Source organism: Martes martes (genome assembly GCF_963455335.1).
Source record: "Martes martes genome assembly, chromosome: 8".
Taxonomy (NCBI): Eukaryota; Metazoa; Chordata; class Mammalia; order Carnivora; family Mustelidae; genus Martes; species Martes martes.
The window spans coordinates 87,704,917-87,723,275 of record NC_137895.1 but is presented as its reverse complement, the minus strand read 5'-3'; the positions used below and the strand labels follow the sequence as shown (position 1 = coordinate 87,723,275).

Below are 18,359 nucleotides of genomic sequence, written 5' to 3'. Positions count from 1 at the left end.
TCTCTTCTTCAGAGACTTCTGCAGCTCCCACCGGCCCCGGCTAGTGGCTGACTGGCTTCCCTCCGAGCCCAGGAGCCCGCAAATCTGCACCTGCGCACTCGTGTGGGGGTGGGGTGGAGGGGGAGGCTAACAGGATTGCAGGGAAGTGGGGTAAGTTCCAAGTGGGGAGGAGCCAACTCAAAATCTTGTCTGCAGTGGTAGATGAGATAAGGAGATAATGGTAGATGAGATAATGTGTCAATGCTAAGATTGACATAGAAGCAGGGTCAGCCCCAGAAGTTGAGGGGTCTGTTGCGGATGGCCCTCCAACCCCAATCCTACTTCATTTATTCCCCTTTAGCATTGGTCCTAAGATAACTCCAGCACATTTTCTGACCACTGTTTCCATCTCAGAATCTGTTTCCTGGGAATCTGACCTGAGAAGGGCTGAAGGAGCAGCCAGGTGGTTGCTTGACTGGGATTTGAATGAGGAGGATGCCTCTCTTCAAGTAAGAGCCAGTTCCGCCAGGGAGAGTGGAGAAGACCCTAAGGATCCTTGAAGCCCCTGGAGGTGAAGAACCAGGGGCAGTGGGCAGCCCATGGCTTATACCCAAGATGTCATTACAAAATTCTGTAGGGATTTGGAGGGGAGTGGGCTTGCCTGGCTTGCTATCATCTGATTAGTTGTAAACCTTGCCTGGGACATTCAGAAAAGCTGAGCTGGGGCTGGGGCAGGGGCCGATGTGCTAACTGGGTCAGTCTCCCCAGCCCACTTCCTAACCTGTCTGTTCATTCTGGACATCCCCTTCCTTCCCCTCAGCTGGGTTTCTGAGGACTCCACTGTGGTGCCCAAGGTCAGTGAAGTCAAGACTCTTATTAACTGATCTCTGGCTGATGGAAATAAACTTCTAAGCATTTTCCCTGGCTCCAGGATGTTGGGGCTAACCTCCTCCAATCTATCCTTTACTGGTAACTGGGGAGAGCAATGGGCAAAAAGTGTGCATTAGAGCTCCTTTCTCATGCTACTGTTTAGACTAGTCTTTTGGTTGTTTCAAGCCAGGTTCTGACTTATTAAGGATGCAGTTATTCAGTCAAAGCATATGCAGTCCACACTTGAAAGCCCATAACTTTATTTCATGCCTTTGCCCAGAGAAACTGATAATTAAGATGGAGGTCTTAGCTGTCCAACAATAATCCTTTGTGATGGAAGTACAAAGAAAACCTGGGATGAGGCATTTCTAACAGTTGTTTTCAGCTTTGCATAATTATTGTTATTCAGTTAGAATTAAGTACAAATTTCTTTTTGAGAGAGAATGAGAGAGAGAGATGAGGTTTAGAGGATGGGAAGGAATCCCAAGCAGGCTCCATACCTAGTGTGGAGCCTGACATGGGCCTTGATCTCATGACCCTGATATTATGACCTGAGCTGAAATCAAGAGTCAGATGCTCAACTACCTGAGCCACCCAGGTGCCCCAAGTACACATTTTAACAGAGTTGAGTGGGTCTACCCAATTTCCCCACCCACACATGACTGATGCATCTGAGTCTTCTGACTGTAATCCCTGCTTCGCCCACCACATACCTACACACACAGAGACACACACACTCACACCCACATGCCTGCCTTTTTGAAATATAGAAGCACTTGTTAAAAAACAAAATTCAGTTGCGTAAATGTGAAGATCTAATTGGCTTTATTAAATGATTCAAGAATTGGGCAGTATTCCCTGTAGCAAGTATAGGGGAGCTCCATTGAACTAAATGAAAGGATTTTAAAGACAGAGAGAGGACATAAGAAAAAAAATAGAGAGAAAGGAATTTATTAGCAAGGAACGCATTGTCTAGGCAAGGTGACCTAGGAATGGAAGGGGGAGGGGTCTGTCAGTAAATTGTATTGCCCAGGAAATTCTGCATTGACTGGCTAAAGGTTATACTACTGGGAAGGGGCAGTTAAAAAGTGCAGTTAGTTTAAGTACTAAGTCTTGGTTTGCTATCTTGTCCTAAATGATACTAATTTGGGGCCTGTAGTTTTCTTTTTAACACACTAAACAGCAATAGGACATCCCTTCCCCCACCCCACACCCCTGCAAACACACAGACACACCCTTAATGAGGACTCTGGTGAGAGGCAGTTATGTTTGGTTGATATTCAAGAGAAGATTATCTGTCATTGTACATAGGATGACACAATTAGCTAAGAGCTAATGTGTACTGAGTGCTTATTATGCCCTAGGACCTGCTCTAAAATAATCCTTACAACCACACTATGAGGTAGATCATATTTTTATCTTTATCTTTTTGATGGAAACCAAGGCACAGCGTGTTAAACGACTTATGAAAGTCATATAACTAGGAGCTGAAACTCAGGCAGTTTTACTACAACATGGCTTGACTGACCCAAAGACCAGTGGGATACAAGGGAAGAGAAGGTTTTCTAGTAGAGGATATTTTCTGCAACAAGACTCATGATGTCCAGATCTGGTGCTCCAAGGTCTCCTTGGCCTAATTCTTTTTGTGAATTAGAAATAGATCTCCACTCTGTGCAGACACAACTCCACTGTCTCGGCAGAGGACAGCACTTTATGTAAGGTAAAAGATGCCTTCACTTGGGATGGACACAGCTCATGCCACAGCACACAGGTTGGTGACCAGAGTATGGGCTAGATTTTGGTCCCTTTTCACACTCATCACCCGGAACTCTTGTACGGGACACAATCTACACAAATGTACATGACAGATCTGGTAGTTTGTGTCTGAGCTCTGAGATCTGGGGATCAGGGAAAATATCTCTAATTCTTTGTTGATTCTTTGATCTCTAGCCTCTGCAGCTGGACTGCCTCTACAGCTTTTCATCCAGGGTTGGCCACCACTTCTTTTAACCTTCTCTTCAGTGGCCCAAGGTCCAACAGAATCTTAGGGTTTTAGATTCACTTGAGCCTGCAAAAGATGGGTATGTGCTCTCTACAGCAAGGAATGCTTTGCCCATATTCCTGACAAATTGGATCTATCCGTAGTTTATCCACCACATCCAAAAGAAATTTACCATATTACATGAGGATTAAGAATGGGAATATATTTGTGTGGATTGTAACCCTTTAAGGAATGAAAAGATTAAAAGTATTAATATAAAGTTATCATATTACACATTATTTTATGTGTATGTTAACTTCATTATAAAGCTATTGAAATGATAATGAAAACAATGGTTTATGTGTAGCAACATACTAATACCATGTTTCAACTGTAGACACAGAGAGATCTGGGAGGATGAGGGCCTAAGGGTATCTCTTGGATTTGGCTTTCAGGAAGCTGGGAAGAAATGTACTCTTAGGAGTGTGGTGTCCATGATGCAGGGATTATGTGCAGAGCAAGATTTCATGAGTTTAGAAGTTGACCAGTGATGGGGAAATGTACACTGTGAATTTGGATTACCCTTCTGATCTTTAATTGAGAAGGGGAAGAGACAAACAATAGTAGCAAGAAAGTGTCATGGGGTCAAGAGAGGGACCTTAAAGATGGGAAAGACTTGGCCGTAGAGGACATTGAGGATATGGTGGGAAGGAAGGTAACTGATTGAGTGCAGAACTAGTGGAGGCATGTGGGGAGGATTCTTGTAGCCTTGTACAAGAGGAAGAAAAATAAGGTGAGTGTGGAGGCAGCTAAGAGTGAAGACATGGAAGAGATGTCAAAAGGAGGTCACTTCTGACAACCTGAATTTTCTCAGGGAAGTAGGAAACCAAGTCATCTTCTGCAGGCAGAAGGTGGGGACTGAGAAGGGGCTGGAGAAGAGTAGTGGAGGTTTGGGGCAGAGGTTAAGGCCATGAATAAGAAGCTGACAGGACAAGAGAGGGATTGAGCATCCAACCAAAATGGAAATCAGGACTCAGTTGTGCCCCAGATTACATACTTGTGTGATTCCCACAGCAGTGTACAGCTTTTGTGATAGGAGGGGAAAAGAAGGCTGCAGCTTTGTCTTAGACAGAGGACTTTGTTAGGCTGATGGTGGAAGCGTTAGTAACATAAGGAAATGGAGGATGCTGGTGAGAGAGTCATTCAGATGGTTACTAGACTCTTTTCATGAGGGATGGGACAGCATTCATTTTGTTCACCATTCCCTACCACCAGCTCAGTGCCCGGCACATAATAGATGTTCAAAAAGTATTTGTTGCGAGAGTGGACATCCTTGTTGTGTTCCTGATCTCAAAGGGAAGGCTGTCAGCTTTTCCCCATTGAGGATGATATTAATTGTGGGGTTTTCATAGATAGATTTTATGAAGCTGAGGAATGTTCCCTCTATCCCTATACTTTGAATCGTTTTAATCAGGAATGGATGCTGTATCTTGTCAAAAACTTTTTTCTGCATCAATTGAGAGGACTATGTGGTTCTACTCCCTTCTCTTACTGATTTGTTCCATCACATTGATTGATTTGTGAATGTTGAACCATGCTCGCATCCCATAGATAAATCCCACCTGGTCATGGGGGATAATCTCTTTAATGTACTGTTGGATCCTATAGGCTAGGATCTTGTTGAGAATCTTGGCATCGTATTCATCAGGGATATTGGTCTGAAATTCTCCTTCTTGGTGGGGTCTTTGCCTGGTTTGGGGATCAGGGTAATGCTGGTTTCATAAAGTTTTCCTGCTGTTTCTATTTTTTGCAACAGTCTCAGGAGAATAGGTATTATTTCTTCTTTGAATGTTTGGTAGAATTCTCCAGGGAATCCATCAGGTCCTGGGCTCTTGTTTTTTGGGAGTTTTTTGATCACTGCTTTAATCTCGTTACTAAATATTGATCTATTCGGGTTGTCAATTTCTTCCTGATTCAGTTTTGGAAGTTTATAGGTTTCCAGGAATGCATCCATTTCATCTAGGTTGCTTAACTTATTGGCATATAACTGTTGATAATAATTTCTGATGATTGTTTCTATCTCCTTGGTGTTGGTCATGATTTCTCCCTTTTCATTCATAGTTTTATTAATTTGGGTCCTCCCTCTTTTCTTTTGGATTAGTTTGTCCCATGGTTTATTGATTTTTTTTAGATTTTATTTATTTATTTGACAGACAGAAATCACAAGTAGGCAGAGAGGCAGGCAGAGAGAGGTGGGGGAGGCAGGCTCCCTGCTGAGCAGAGAGCCCGATTCAGGGCTCGATCCCAGGACCCTGAGATCACGACCTGAGCTGAAGGCAGAGGCTTTGACCCACTGAGCCACCCAGGTGCCCCTGGTTTATTGGTCTAATTGATTCTCTCAGAAAACCAGCTTCTAGTTTTGTTGATGCGTTCTACTGTATCTCTAGTTTCTATCTCATTGATCTCTGCTCTAATCTTGATTATTTCCCTTCTTGTGTGTGGGATTGGCTTAATTTATTGTTGATTCTCCAGTTCTTTAAGGTGTAAAGAGAACTGGTGTATTCTGGATTTTTAGTTTTTTTGAGGGAGGTTTGGATGGCTATGAATTCCCCTTAGGATCGCCTTTGGTGTATCCCATAGGCTTTGGACTGAAGTGTCTTCATTCTCATTGGTTTCTACAAATCGTTTAGAACTAGAAGTCCTAGCAACAACAATCAGACAACAAAAAGAAATAAAAGGTATTCAGATTGGCAAAGAAAAAGTCAACCTCTCTCTCTCTTCGCAGATGACATGATACCTTATATGGAATACCCCAAAGACCCCGCCCCCCAAGCTACTAGAACTCGTACAGCAATTCAGTAATGTGGCAGGATACAAAATCAATGTACAGAAATCAGTTGCTTTCTTATGCACTAACAATGAAAATATAGAAAGGGAAATTAGAGAATCAATTCCATTTATTATAGCATGAAGAACCATAAGATACCTGGGAATAAACCTAACCAAAGAGGTAAAGGATCTGTACTCAAGGAACTACAGAACACTCATGAAAGAAATTGTAGAAGACATAAAAGGTGGAAGAGCATTCCATGCTCATGGATCAGAAGAATAAACATTGTTAAAATGTCTATACTGCCTGGAGCCTTCTATACTTTCAATGCCATCCTGATCAAAATTCCACCGGGATTTTTCAAAGAGTTGGAACAAACAATCCTAAAATTTGTATGGAACCAGAAGAGACCCCAAATTGCTAAGGAAATGTTGAAAAAGAAAAACAAAACTGGGGGCATCACATTGTCTGATTTCAAGCTTTACTACAAAGCCGTGATCACCAAGATAGCATGGTACTGGCACAAAAACAGACACATAGACCAGAGTAGAGAGCCCAGATATGGACCCGCAAATCTATGGTCAAATATCTTTGACAAAGCAGGAAAAAATATCCAGTGGAAAAAAGACAGTCTCTTCAATAAATGGTGCTGGGAAAATTGGACAGCTATGTGTAGAAGAATGAAACTTGACCATTCTCTTACACCATACACAAAGATAAACTTGAAATGGATAAAAGACCTCAATGTGAGGCAGGTATCTAGCAAAATCCTAGAGGAGAACATAGGCAGTAACCTCTTTGACATCGGCCACAGCAAGTTCTTTCAAGATATGTCTCCAAAGGCAAAGGAAACAAAAGTGAAAATGAACTTTTGGGACTTCATCAAGATCAAAAGCTTCTGCACAGCAAAGGAGACAGTCAACAAAACAAAGAGGCAACCCACGGAATGGGAGAAGATAATTGCAAATGACACTGCAGACAAAAGGCTGACATCCAAGATCTATAAAGAACTCCTCAAACGCAACACACACAAAACAGATAATCACGTCAAAAAATGGGCAGAAGACATGAACAGACACTTACACTACACTACACAGACCTTACACTAGTTAGAATGGCCAGAATTAACAAGACAGTAAACAACAAGTGTTGGAGAGGATGTGGAGAAAGGGGAACACTCTTACACTGTTGGTTGGAATGCAAGTTGGAAAACAGTGTGGAGGTTCCTTAAGAAATTAAAAATAGAGCTACCCTATGACCCTGCAATTGCACTACTGGGTATTTACCCCAAAGATACAGATGTAGTAAAAAGAAGGGCCATCTGTATCCCAGTGTTCATAGCAGCAATGGCCACAGTCGCCAAACTGTGGAAAGAAACAAGATGCCCTTCAACGGACGAATGGATAAAGAAGATATGGTCCATACATACAATGGAGTATTATGCCTCCATCAGAAAGGATGAATACCCAACTTTTGTATCAACATGGATGGGACTGGAAGAGATTGTGCTGAATGAAATAAGTGAAATAAGTCAAGTAGAGAGATTCAATTATCATATGGTTTCACTTACTTGTGGAGCATAAGGAATAACACAGAAGGCATTAGGAAATGGGGAGGAGAAGTGATTTGGGGAAAATCAGAGGGGGAGACAAGCCACGAGAGACTGTGGACTCTGAAAAACTAACTGAGGGTTTTGGAGGGGAGGGGAATGGGGGGTTGGGTGAGCCTGGTGGTGGATATTATGGAGGGCATGTATTGCATGGAGCACTGGGTGTGGTGCATAAACAATGAATTTGGAATGCTGAAAAAAAATAAAAAGAAAATATTTGTTGAATGAATAATACTTAGATTGGGAAGAACAGGAAAAGAGGCCAGGAGAGGGCTAACAGACTGGGAGAAAATGAAGGGATGAAGACAATGGGAGTATTTATAAGAATAAAGAGCAGGTGTGGTGGGAGGTAGGTGAAAATAAGCTGAAGGATGAAAGGTTGTGGCCAGAGAGTGGGGATTTGATGTTTAAGCTCCCAAAAGGGAACAGTTCTTTGTGATGATCAAGGTCATGGCCCTGAGTGTGTGGCTGAGGTGGAGGAGGAAGACGAGTGAAACTGAGAAGATCAAGGAATCCCCAGGCCAGGATGTGGGGTGCGTCATGCTCTCAGAGGTGGACCTCTCCAAGGATGATGGTGAGGGAAAGTGTGGGAGCATCATGGGATCCCAGAACCCCAAGGATGGAAGAAAACTCAGAGGTGGTTTGGCCCAATTTCCCACCAAACAATAGCAAGAAATTGGCTTGGAGGGAGTGGTAAGGCCTTAATAATAAAGTGAGGCATGAAGGAGGAAGGAAGGAACAAGGGGCAGAGGTGGAAGGGTGTTATAGGTCAAGAGAAGGTCATTCTTCTAGAACATGAAGCCTAGTCATTTTCTGAGTAGGAGAGTGACATGTTGAAAGTGGTATTTGCATAAGATCATGTTGGCAGCGATGTAGGAGTGTATGGGAGAGCAAGGAGAGACTAGAGGCTCTGGGTGGGTCTTTGGGGGAGAAGTGAACCACGTCCAATTCCATGACCCACCACAGTTTGCCAGGTTGCTGTGACAAGCACAATTTCTTCCCATGCAATGGGTCAGGCTGGCACATGCCCCTGCATCTCTGTATATAACATGCTCCCCTCTGTTGCTTTCAGTAGCTTCTGATGATCTCGCTTTGAATAAAGCTATAATGTTTGCTGCACAAACTGGTTCTTGCAAATCTCTTCATCCTAACATGGGATACTGTCTGTCTACTTCAAATTGGCTTCCTCGGGGAAGCCTTCCATGGCTAACGCCCCACCACAGTTCCCAATTCCATCCCCTCTTGTAACTGCAGTATACATGTGGCTCCATCTGTGCATGTCTTGTGTTCTGAGTAAGAGTGTCAGACTGCCTCTTAGATATATAGAAGACATCTTCTCCTTCCTCTGAACTCCTTATTCTATGATAAAATAGATGCTCAATAAATGCTGGATAGACCTGTTTTTGTTTAAACTTTAGCTCTCATGCTGTCTTATATGCCTTGCAGTGAATATGCTTCCCACACATCTTTGAGAACTGACTTGCCATCCCATGAGCTATTCCCTGTAGAGGCAAGGCATGGTGTTAGGTCCATGCAGATGCCAAGGTGTGAACAAATGTGTGTTCCAAGCCCAGTGTAAGCTCCTACCAGAGGCAGGAGTAACTTTGTAAACTGTAGTACACTTGGGCTTGTCTGCCTCCCTCCATCCCCTCCCTCCCTCTCTTTATCCCCTCCCCTCCTTCCCTCCCTCCTTCCTTTTCTTTCTTCCTTCCTTCTACCACATGTAACTAGAAGGTACTCAAGTCCCTCACACAGGGTCAGGTGGCAGTGGACTTGTGTCTGACACCCAATCACGACCTCCTTTCCTTCTAGAGGAGATGCTACAGCAGCCAGGAGTGCTCCAGCTCTTCTAACTGCTCTGTAGGAAAGGCCTTCCCCATCCCCTCACTGTATTGTGTCCTTTTCCTTGGCCTGTGTTCACCAGAAACCACCAGATTCTGATCTCTCCTTGTAGCTAGGATGGCTATTGCTATTACCGCAAGTGTGGAGTTCTTAATGGAATCACCCGTCTTTTGTTTATTTTGAGGACAATGGAGCCTCTCTCCCCAGCCCCTCAAGGGGGTCAGACTTTCACCACAAGCATCCAAGGTGGGATGTGCGGGGGTTTATGAAGGGTAATAGAATGTAGGAGTTCAAGGGAGGTTCAAGGCCTTCTGATCAGTTGGGTCCTTTCACCCACCTGTGGGCTATCTGGCTGCATTTCCTGTACACTTAAAATGGGCCTGATACACAGGTGGCATTTTTAGCAGAGAGGGAAGCCATCCACACAAATGGCAGCTAATTTAACAGTTTGTGTCTTAAATCGCTATCCTGAGCTCACAGTTACAGGGCTTTGTCCTGAGCTTGGGGTAAGAGATGGATTGGATGGGTGAGTGTCTTAAGGGACAAGGCTTTCTTGTCCAGTGTGATGATGGAGGTGGGACACGTATAGGGACCCACATAGAGGGGCAGTACCAGAAGTAGGAAAAGCTGGGCAGCCATTCATTCTACAAAACCTGTGAGCCATGACGGACTAGGCATTGTGCTGGGCGATGGGGGTACTGTTGGACCAGACAGATAAGTCCCAGCTATCATGGTGCCTATTGTCAAAGGGACAGGGCTACAGCCTTCATGCAGGGAAGAGGAAGGAGGGGAATGCAGACAGTAGGAACCACAAGAGCCTGAAAGGGGGAGGTTTCCCGGAAAGGGGATCGAGGAGGCATATTTGAAAGAGGAAGAGACCTGTTGTGGGAGTGAAATAGGGGATGTGGGTCCACCTGGGCAGCAAGTTGAACAGGAGCAATAACACCATGCAGGGAGCCAGGGGAGAGAGAAAGGGACATTAGAATTCTCCTGGTCACCCCAGTGGTGAACAGTGCTAAGGCTCTAGTATCTAGTCCACTCACTTAGGCCTCTGGATCAGTCTGGAACATTCTCACCTGACACCTGCCCCTCTGTGACTGGGATACCAGAGGAGCTGCTTGTGTCACAGAGCCAGGGACAAACCAACAGAGGCTTTCTGGTGAGTTCCATGGATACACACTGTGAGATTTGGAGGTGCTACAGGTAGGAGGGAGCTCACTCTCCACTCTGTCTCTCCTAAACACAGGAATCTGTGTGCGCCTCATTCATTCTGGGAGGCAGACAGCTTAGCGACACGAGAGGACGCCCAGGTGTTTGGGGGAATGAAAAAGCCACAGAGTCACCTAATTGAACCTGCTGCCTCCTGAAAAGCTGGTGCCTGGGGCCCTGGGACTGGGCCATGCCTGGCAGGAACCGAGCTCATTCATCAAGGGAGGGCCCTGGTTTGGTAGGACATAAATTCTGCACAAGGATAATTACAGGAAAGACTTGAAATGGAGACTCTGGGATTACAGCGAAGGAAATTGGTGTGGGGATTAGCTGTAGCCAGTGAATGAAACCCTGGAAATCATCAAATTAATGAACCAGTTCACTGGAGCCTATAAAAGGGGCCACCTATCTCCCTGTGTCAGAAGGTGCCCTTTCCTCAGAGGCTTCTGACCCAGGACATCTTCCTGTGCCCAGAGAAAATGATGAGCCAGCATTCCAGCAGGTTGTCTCAGGCCACCAAGGGCTCTAGGGGATGCTCTGCTGTTGTGGTGTCTGGCCAGAGCTGTATCAGCCCCACTAAGTCCCAGTCAGCCTCATGCTCTGGAGGAGGCAGGACCTCCACAGCCTGTGTCATGGTAGGGGGTACCTTTGGCAGCCAGAGCCTGTACAGCCTTAAGGGGAGCAAGAAGGTCTTGCTCAGTGTGGCCAGAGGTGCTGTCCAGACTGGGAGCTCAGCATGGGGTTGCTCAGGTGCCTTTGGAGGGAGTCTATGTGGGGCTGGAGGAAGGGGCATGAGAGGTAGCTCTGGAAGAGGCTCCATTAGCAATGGAGGAAGACCTGGTGGTTTGGGTAGCATTCCTGGAGGAGCTTCAGGCCTTGGGGGTTTAGGGGGCTTTCCCCTCAGTGTCCAGGAGGTGACCATCAATCAGAGCCTCCTTCAGCCCCAGAACATGGGGATTGACCCTCAGATCAGGGAGATGAAGATCCAAGAGAAGGAGCAGATCAAGACTCTCAATGACAAGTTTGTCTCTTTCATCGACAAGGTGAGGGCTCATGGTAGGGAGGGGGGCCTGGAAACATGAGGCATAGGTTGGGGCTGTGGGTCTGCCCATGAGCCAGAGGCTGGGTAGGCCATGACCTCTGTTCCCTGGTTGACCACAGGTGCAGTTCCTGGAGCAGGAGAACAAGGTGCTGGAGACCAGGTGGTGCCTCCTGCAGGAGCAATCGGCCATCTCCAGGGCCAGCGACAATGACCTGCAGTCTTTCTTTGAGTCTTATACCAGCTGCCTCCAGGCCCACCTGGACAGGCTGCTGAGTGAGCAGGGTCAGCTGGATGGGGAACTGAGCACAATGCAAACACTTGTGGAGGAGTATAAGAGGAAGTGAGTGATGGAGGTGCTGGGGAAGCAGCCACTGGGTCTAAGTGATTGTGGTGTAGGTCAGGAGGTGTGGAGGCTTTTCGGCTGGGAAGTTGTTTGTGCATGTCCTCAAGGAATCTGTAGGCCGCAGGATGGGGTGTCAGGATGCGGGTCTGATGAAGGAGGATCTGCTCTCTTTTGATATTTGTGTTGGTGCCAAGGAGAATGAGATGTATGTCAGAGTGTGGGCTTCAAGGGGGCCCCCTTTAGACAGAGATAGATATGAGACACTTTGGCATTAACAACAGTGTTTTGTTTTTTTGTTTTTTGTTTTTTGTTTTTTGTTTTTTGTTTTTTTTTTAATTGACAAACAGAGATCACAAGTAGGCAGAGAGGCAGGCAGAGAGAGAGGTGGGGGGAAGCAGACTCACTGCTGAGCAGAGAGCCCGATGTGGGGCTTGATCCCAGGAACCTGGGCTCATGACCTGAGCCGAAGGCAGAGGCTTTAACCCACTGAGCCACCCAGGTGCCCCAACAACAGTGGGTCTTATACTGTGCTGCTTACTGGAATCACTTTGGAAGCTTTATAAATTCTGTATGTCCAGGTTGCACACATGACTCATTGAATCAGAATTTCTAGGCATGGGATCCAGGCACTGGTAGCTTTTATAGAGCCTCAGGTGATTCTAACATACTGCCAAGAGTGATAACTAGTTAGAGAATGCGTTTGTGCTGGGTGATGAGGGAGATTCAAGGGGATGTAGGATACAGATGGAGAAGGGAACAGCTGGGAGCTTCAGGTGTAGGTGGGAGGTGGCCTTGGGAGTGACCACAGGTTTTTTGTTCATGAGGACTAGCCTGAGTCCTTGCAGTAGAGAATTCAGAGACCTGCATGAATGTGTTGCCCAAGGACACCAGGGTTTATGTGCTAATTCCATCACTTGTTTTATCTTCTATTTCCAATATTCTGGAGTGTCAGAAATGAGGTGCCAGTGTGCTCTTAAAGACCCTACCATTTTAATAAAGCATGCCACTCAACTGGCTTTAGTTTGGTCTTATCCAGGGAATAGTCACCTGCATCTCTGCCCTAGGTTACACACCACCCTCTGGAATAAAGAACTTTCTCTGGGCACATGGGCACATACACTTGGCTCAGTCACCCTCGAACATGACCTCTCTCCTTTCTTGTAGGTACAATGATGAGCTTAATAAGGGCCCAGAGGCTGAGAATGACTTCATGATTCTGAAGAAGGTGAGCAGGCCAGTGGGGAAGAACAAGGTGTCACAGGGATCCTCCCATGGCACAAGGGAAGTGGGAGGGATGGTGGTATCTTCCCAGGGATGTGAGACTGGCTAGCACTTTGTCCAGAGCAGAATTTCGAATGTCCTGTTGTCGATGGCCAGAACAACGCCAGCCTTGCATCTGAGCCTATGCCCTGAGGGCTTTTTGTTTTGTGTGTGTGTGTGTGTGTGTGTGTGTGTGTGTGTGTGTGTGTTTGTTTTCTGTAGCTAGGATATCTCTCAAGTGTGTTTGGCTCAACAGTTGCAAAACTGCTTTGAGCCAGTCCTTACACATTATAGTTTATTGCAACTCTTAATAACTACCACCCTAACTATCCAAGCTACAAAAATGGATAGTGGTGATTTTTTCTAACACTGAGCTCAGTTATCAAAACTCTCTACTACAGGTGTAAGGTCTGGTTTAAATGATTTTTCGTCCCTCAACTATGTAAACATGATACCAATGTTATTAAATGCAATGGTAACGAATGAGAATAATACTGAAGCTAAGCAGGCTAATTCTCTGTTTTTTTACTTTATTTTTTATTTTAAGATTTTATTTATTTGACAGAGAGAGAGATCACAAGTTGGCAGAGAGGCAGGCAGAGAGAGCAGGGGAAGCCCGCTCCCCACTGAGCAGAGAGACTGATGCGGGACTCGATCCCAGGACCCTGAGATCATAAACTGAGCCGAAGACTGAGGCTTAAACCACTGAGCCACCCAGGCGCCCCTGTTTTTTACTTTCAGGATGTGGATACTTCCTACATGACCAAAGTGGACTTGGAAATAAAAATGGAGAGCCTGACCAGTGAAGTCAACTTTCTGAGAGCCCTCTTTGAAGCTGTAAGGACCTTCATACTGTCCTGTAGGGTGGAAGCCGTGACACAGGGTCTCAAATCTTGCTTGATTCTGGGGATTCAGCTTCCTTTGTGAAATCTATCTGGCAGTAGGCATTTGCAGTCTTTCCCATCTTTATCCCTATTTCTTCTTCATTTCTTCAATTTTACACCTCCTTAATCATATTGCTTATGTTCTCCCTCTTCTTCCTTCCATGGCTCCAGGCTTTCAGAATCTGCAGTCCATGCCTTTAGAATCCACATGTACATAGGCTCTCAAGGGAAATCTGTAAAAGGAGAGTTAAGGGCAATCCTTCACTGCCTGCTGGGAATTTTTTTACTGCCTGGTTTCTGGATCACTGTCTTGTCCTCTTCCTTTCATTCCGGTAAGATTTAATTTTTTTGACCTCACAACATTCCAGAGCCAATGCTTGGAAGGTTTAGGGCTTCCTAGAGAGATGATGACACTGCCCAATGGTGTGTTCCTGTGTGCATGTAGGAGTACAACCAGGTCCTGTCAGAATCCAGTGATATGTCCATCATCCTGTCCATGGACAACAACCGGCATCTGGACCTGGATAGCATCATCACCGAGGTCAAGGGCCAGTATGAAGAGATCACCCAGAGGATCAAGGCTGAGGCTGAGGGGCTATACCAGGTCAAGGTAAATAGGAGTCCCTGCAACAGTCTAGACTCACAAGATTTATCCAGGGCTCCTGCTCCTTCACCTCCAGCCCTTCCTGGCAACATCCCAGATAATGCAGTTTGTTCAGTGGAAACCCACCGAAATATCTTTTACAAATACCTATGGCTTGCAACGTTTTCCTTTCTACTGCCTGTTATCTTTAAGGGCAACTTTGATTTTTAGTTAAGTCAACCTTTCCATTCTAAATGCCCGGTGGACTTCTGTGTAATATTAGGACTTTCTGGATTGACTGCACTTCTTTTCTCTTTTTCATACACATGTATTTGAGGGTTAGGGATAATTTCTCCCTATCTGCTCCTTACCTTCCAGCTTGGGGAGCTGCAGACTACAGCCAACATGTATGGTGATGACTTGAGGAGCACCAAGAATAAGATTGCAGAGCTCAACAGGATGGTCCAGAGGCTGCGGACCAAGATCGAGAGCATCAAGATGCAGGTGGGTGTGACTCCCCAAAGCCTGGGATTTTAACTGTGATAACAGTGGTGCTCTGAGATGCCAATGGAACACCTGAACCTAGTAGGGTGGAGAGTCTTTCAGGTACTTATTGGAAGCTGCAATGGAGCTTCCCAGGTAATACTATACAGAGTGATGGCTTCATGTATGTTATCTTTATTCCTACCCATCATCTTCAAGATAGAATGATCTTCCCTCATTTCATTTGTTGTGGCCCCAAGGCTCCATGAAATATGTGGGACTGAGTTTCTGGGGTTTCATACCATAGATTATACCCCTTTAAGAGATTGGGAAGCAGGTGATCAATACCTCTGGGATCTCTGGGTAAGGATTCAAATGAACACTGGAATTTCCTAGCATCGTGTAGCTACATGGATATGAGTGATATGGGCAGAAGGAGTTAGCATGGTCACCTGCCATGTGCCCAGGTGATTTTAGAGATTCAACCCTTCTCTTCTCTCTCCTCTTCAGAATACTAACCTGCAGGCGACAATTGCTGACACTGAACAACAGGGTGAATGGACACTCAAAGATGCCCAGGCCAAGTTGGCAGAGCTCAAGAAGGCCCTGCAGCAGGCCCAGGAAAACTTGGCCCATCTCCTGCGTGACTACCAGGAGCTGATGAACATCAAGTTGGCACTGGATGTGGAGATCGCCACCTACCAGAAGATGCTGGATGGCGAGGAGGGCAGGTGGGTAGGACTCTGGCTAAGGCAAGGAGGACAATTTGAGAATCAAGTTTCAAATGATTTTATGGTCCTTGGTTAGACACAGTGGCAGAGGACAAAATAGGGTCTCCACAAATGCTTGAATAACTGAATTATACTGTCTAGCACTCACCCCTTTGGGCTCAGGAACACCAACTTTGTTAGAGCTGAATACTTAAAGCTTCCTAACAGGCATGTAGTGCACCCCAAAGGCCAATGCCAGCCAATCCTGATATGGTGGAGAATACAGATAGATACTAGGTTGTCCTAGCAGCCTGTTCCTCCTATTCTCCAAACTGGTTTCCACTTCCCTCCACACCAGTCACTCTTCTTTGCCTCTCCATCTCTGGCACAGATAAGAGCTGTGTCACTTTTGGTATAGGCCAGACACTGTGCTAGACATTCTTTGTGGCTTAATTCACTCTTCTCAACAAACTGAAAAAGAAGTATATTATTCCAGTTTTGCCAGTGAGGGAACCAAGACCAAGGTGATGGCAGAGTCAAGTATCTAGAGACACATTATAACTCTGTTCCTCTGCATCCCCATCCTAGAGCCTCAGGGAAGCCCTTCTCATGCCTAACTTCAATCCCTGATGCTGCAGCTTATAATATTGTACTCTGAACAGAGATGCTGACAGGAGCCACCATGAGTTTTCCATGATATTTACTTTATTTTCCTAAACAGGATGTCTGGGGAGTGTCAGAGCCCAGTGTGCATCCGTGAGTATCTTATGCATTCCATTTCTAGTGTTTGACATGATTTCTCATGACTTCGCTTCAGCTCTTCTATCCACAAATTGCTTTTTCTAAAGCCTGATTGCCAGAGTAAAAGAAAGGGAAGGGCAAAGGGAGATCCATATTTGGGTAGGACTTATCAAATGTCCTGTGCAGTGTATGTCCTAGATTTGCCTTCAGATAAAGAACTCCCACCCATGGAGATATATATATATATATATATATATATATATATATATATATATATATATATATATTTTTTTTTTTTTTTCCTCTTTTTGGATTTTTCTCAGCCACTCATTCCTTAGATAGGAATGCATGCAATGGGCATTTAGACAGACAAGGTGGCATTGAACAACCCATTCTCTTTGCAGTTGTGGTCAATCACACATCTGGCAACAAGAGCATTAGTGCTGGGGGCAGCAGTCGCAGCAGCAGCAATGGCATCTGGGGCAACAGAAGTGACCAGGGCATCCAAGGTGACTGTGCATTCACCAGTGTGAGGAAGGGCATCCAGTCCAGAAGCAAAAGCGCCTCCATGGATCAGAGTTCCAGACTGGGCAGCTCCTCCTCCTCCTCAGCTAGGATTATGCAGACCACCGCCAGCAGTGACCAGCGTTCCTGCATCAAATACTGAGACTGGGCCCTGATGCATGACTGTAGAAATTTCCCCTACCTTTAGCCACACCTCTCTACAATCGCTCCTCTCTCCCCAGGGCTGGTGATACTATACTCTCATATGCTTGGAGGCTCAAAGCCAAGAAGGGGCCCAGGTAGACATCTTCAGTTTAAGAGTTTCTCCCTGAGCCCATCACCCATCCCATTACCACCTATTGTCCACTTGTATATAAACTCTGCCTTGCCTCCTCTCTGCTCTCTGTTAATTTTTCTTCATTAAACTGCAATAGATGATGATGGATTTGACTCTATGAGTTTTTCAAAATAATAGGGACCCATGATATTTGCTGAATCAGAGGGCAATACACTAAAAATGTGGCCTGCAGGAAGTTATGTTAGCATTGTGCATGGAGTGAGTGAGAGTTAAGAAGAGGATGAGGGTGCTGAGGGAGTCTTTGGGGGTAAGCCAACTGGGTCAGACTTCACAATTAGCCCAACTGCCATGCAGTTCACTTCACTTTTTCTGGATCTATCTCAGGGCAGGCCACACCCTAGGGCTGGAACACTTCTCATACTGGCAACAGTAATCCTTGCCAAGAATTCCAAATGGCTCAGTGGCAGCCAACTGACTAACTGCAGTGTCAAGTCTGGGTCACCTCAGTGGGCGGCTTTTCTTTATCACCTCCCTTGGGGTCTTTGGTGGGAGAATATGGTCAAAAGCTATCCCTATGTCCTCATTCCTTATGATTCAATGGTAGTTGCCCCCTTTCCCAGTAAGACTCTGCAGCATTCTGACGCCCTCTTCCTCCCACAACCTGAGATGTCAAGGCTCTGGAAAATCAATAAATGAAACCAAGTTTTATTTAGTAATTTCCACCTGTTCAGACATTGTTCTGAGAATTTCACACATAAATAGTTTAATCCTCACAATGATCCCATGAGGTAGGCATGATTATCCTCTCTTTATAGATGAGAAAAAGGAGCACAGAGACATAAAGATGATTCCATGCCAAAGGTTGCAGTTAGCAAGTGGTACAGCCAGGGTTTGAACCTGAGTGGTTGGGGCCTAGAGTCCATGCTTGTAGCTTGCATTTATACTAATGTCATATGCGTGATTTTGTTTTTTCTTTGTGTGTGTGTGTGTGTGTGTGTGTGTGTGTGTGTGTGTGTGTGTGATAGATTTGGGGGGTAGAATGTCTTTGGTCTTCGAAGGCAGAGGCTTAGTTTATTCAGATTCCTGCTCTGTCCTTGGTTCTGAAATCTGGTCCAGATACCTGGGGACTCTTCTATTTCAAGAGGCTGACACTTGTCTCAGTCCCTCCAAACTTGACTTCTCAGTCCCACC

General features: G+C 45.5%; 1 protein-coding gene across 1 annotated transcript; it reads left to right on the top strand.

The window, feature by feature from the left end:
* Positions 1-7,809: 7,809 nt before the first annotated feature.
* Positions 7,810-17,033, top strand: LOC308347116 (keratin, type II cytoskeletal 2 oral-like; the record flags this gene model as incomplete). Its single annotated transcript, XM_080810263.1, has 9 exons — positions 7,810-7,853; positions 11,225-11,363; positions 11,482-11,702; positions 12,870-12,930; positions 13,707-13,802; positions 14,295-14,459; positions 14,811-14,936; positions 15,426-15,642; positions 16,771-17,033. The coding sequence occupies 9 exons, from the start codon at positions 7,810-7,812 to the stop codon at positions 17,031-17,033; spliced, it is 1,332 nt and encodes a 443-aa protein (XP_080666389.1).
* Between the last annotated feature and the right edge of the window lie 1,326 nt (positions 17,034-18,359).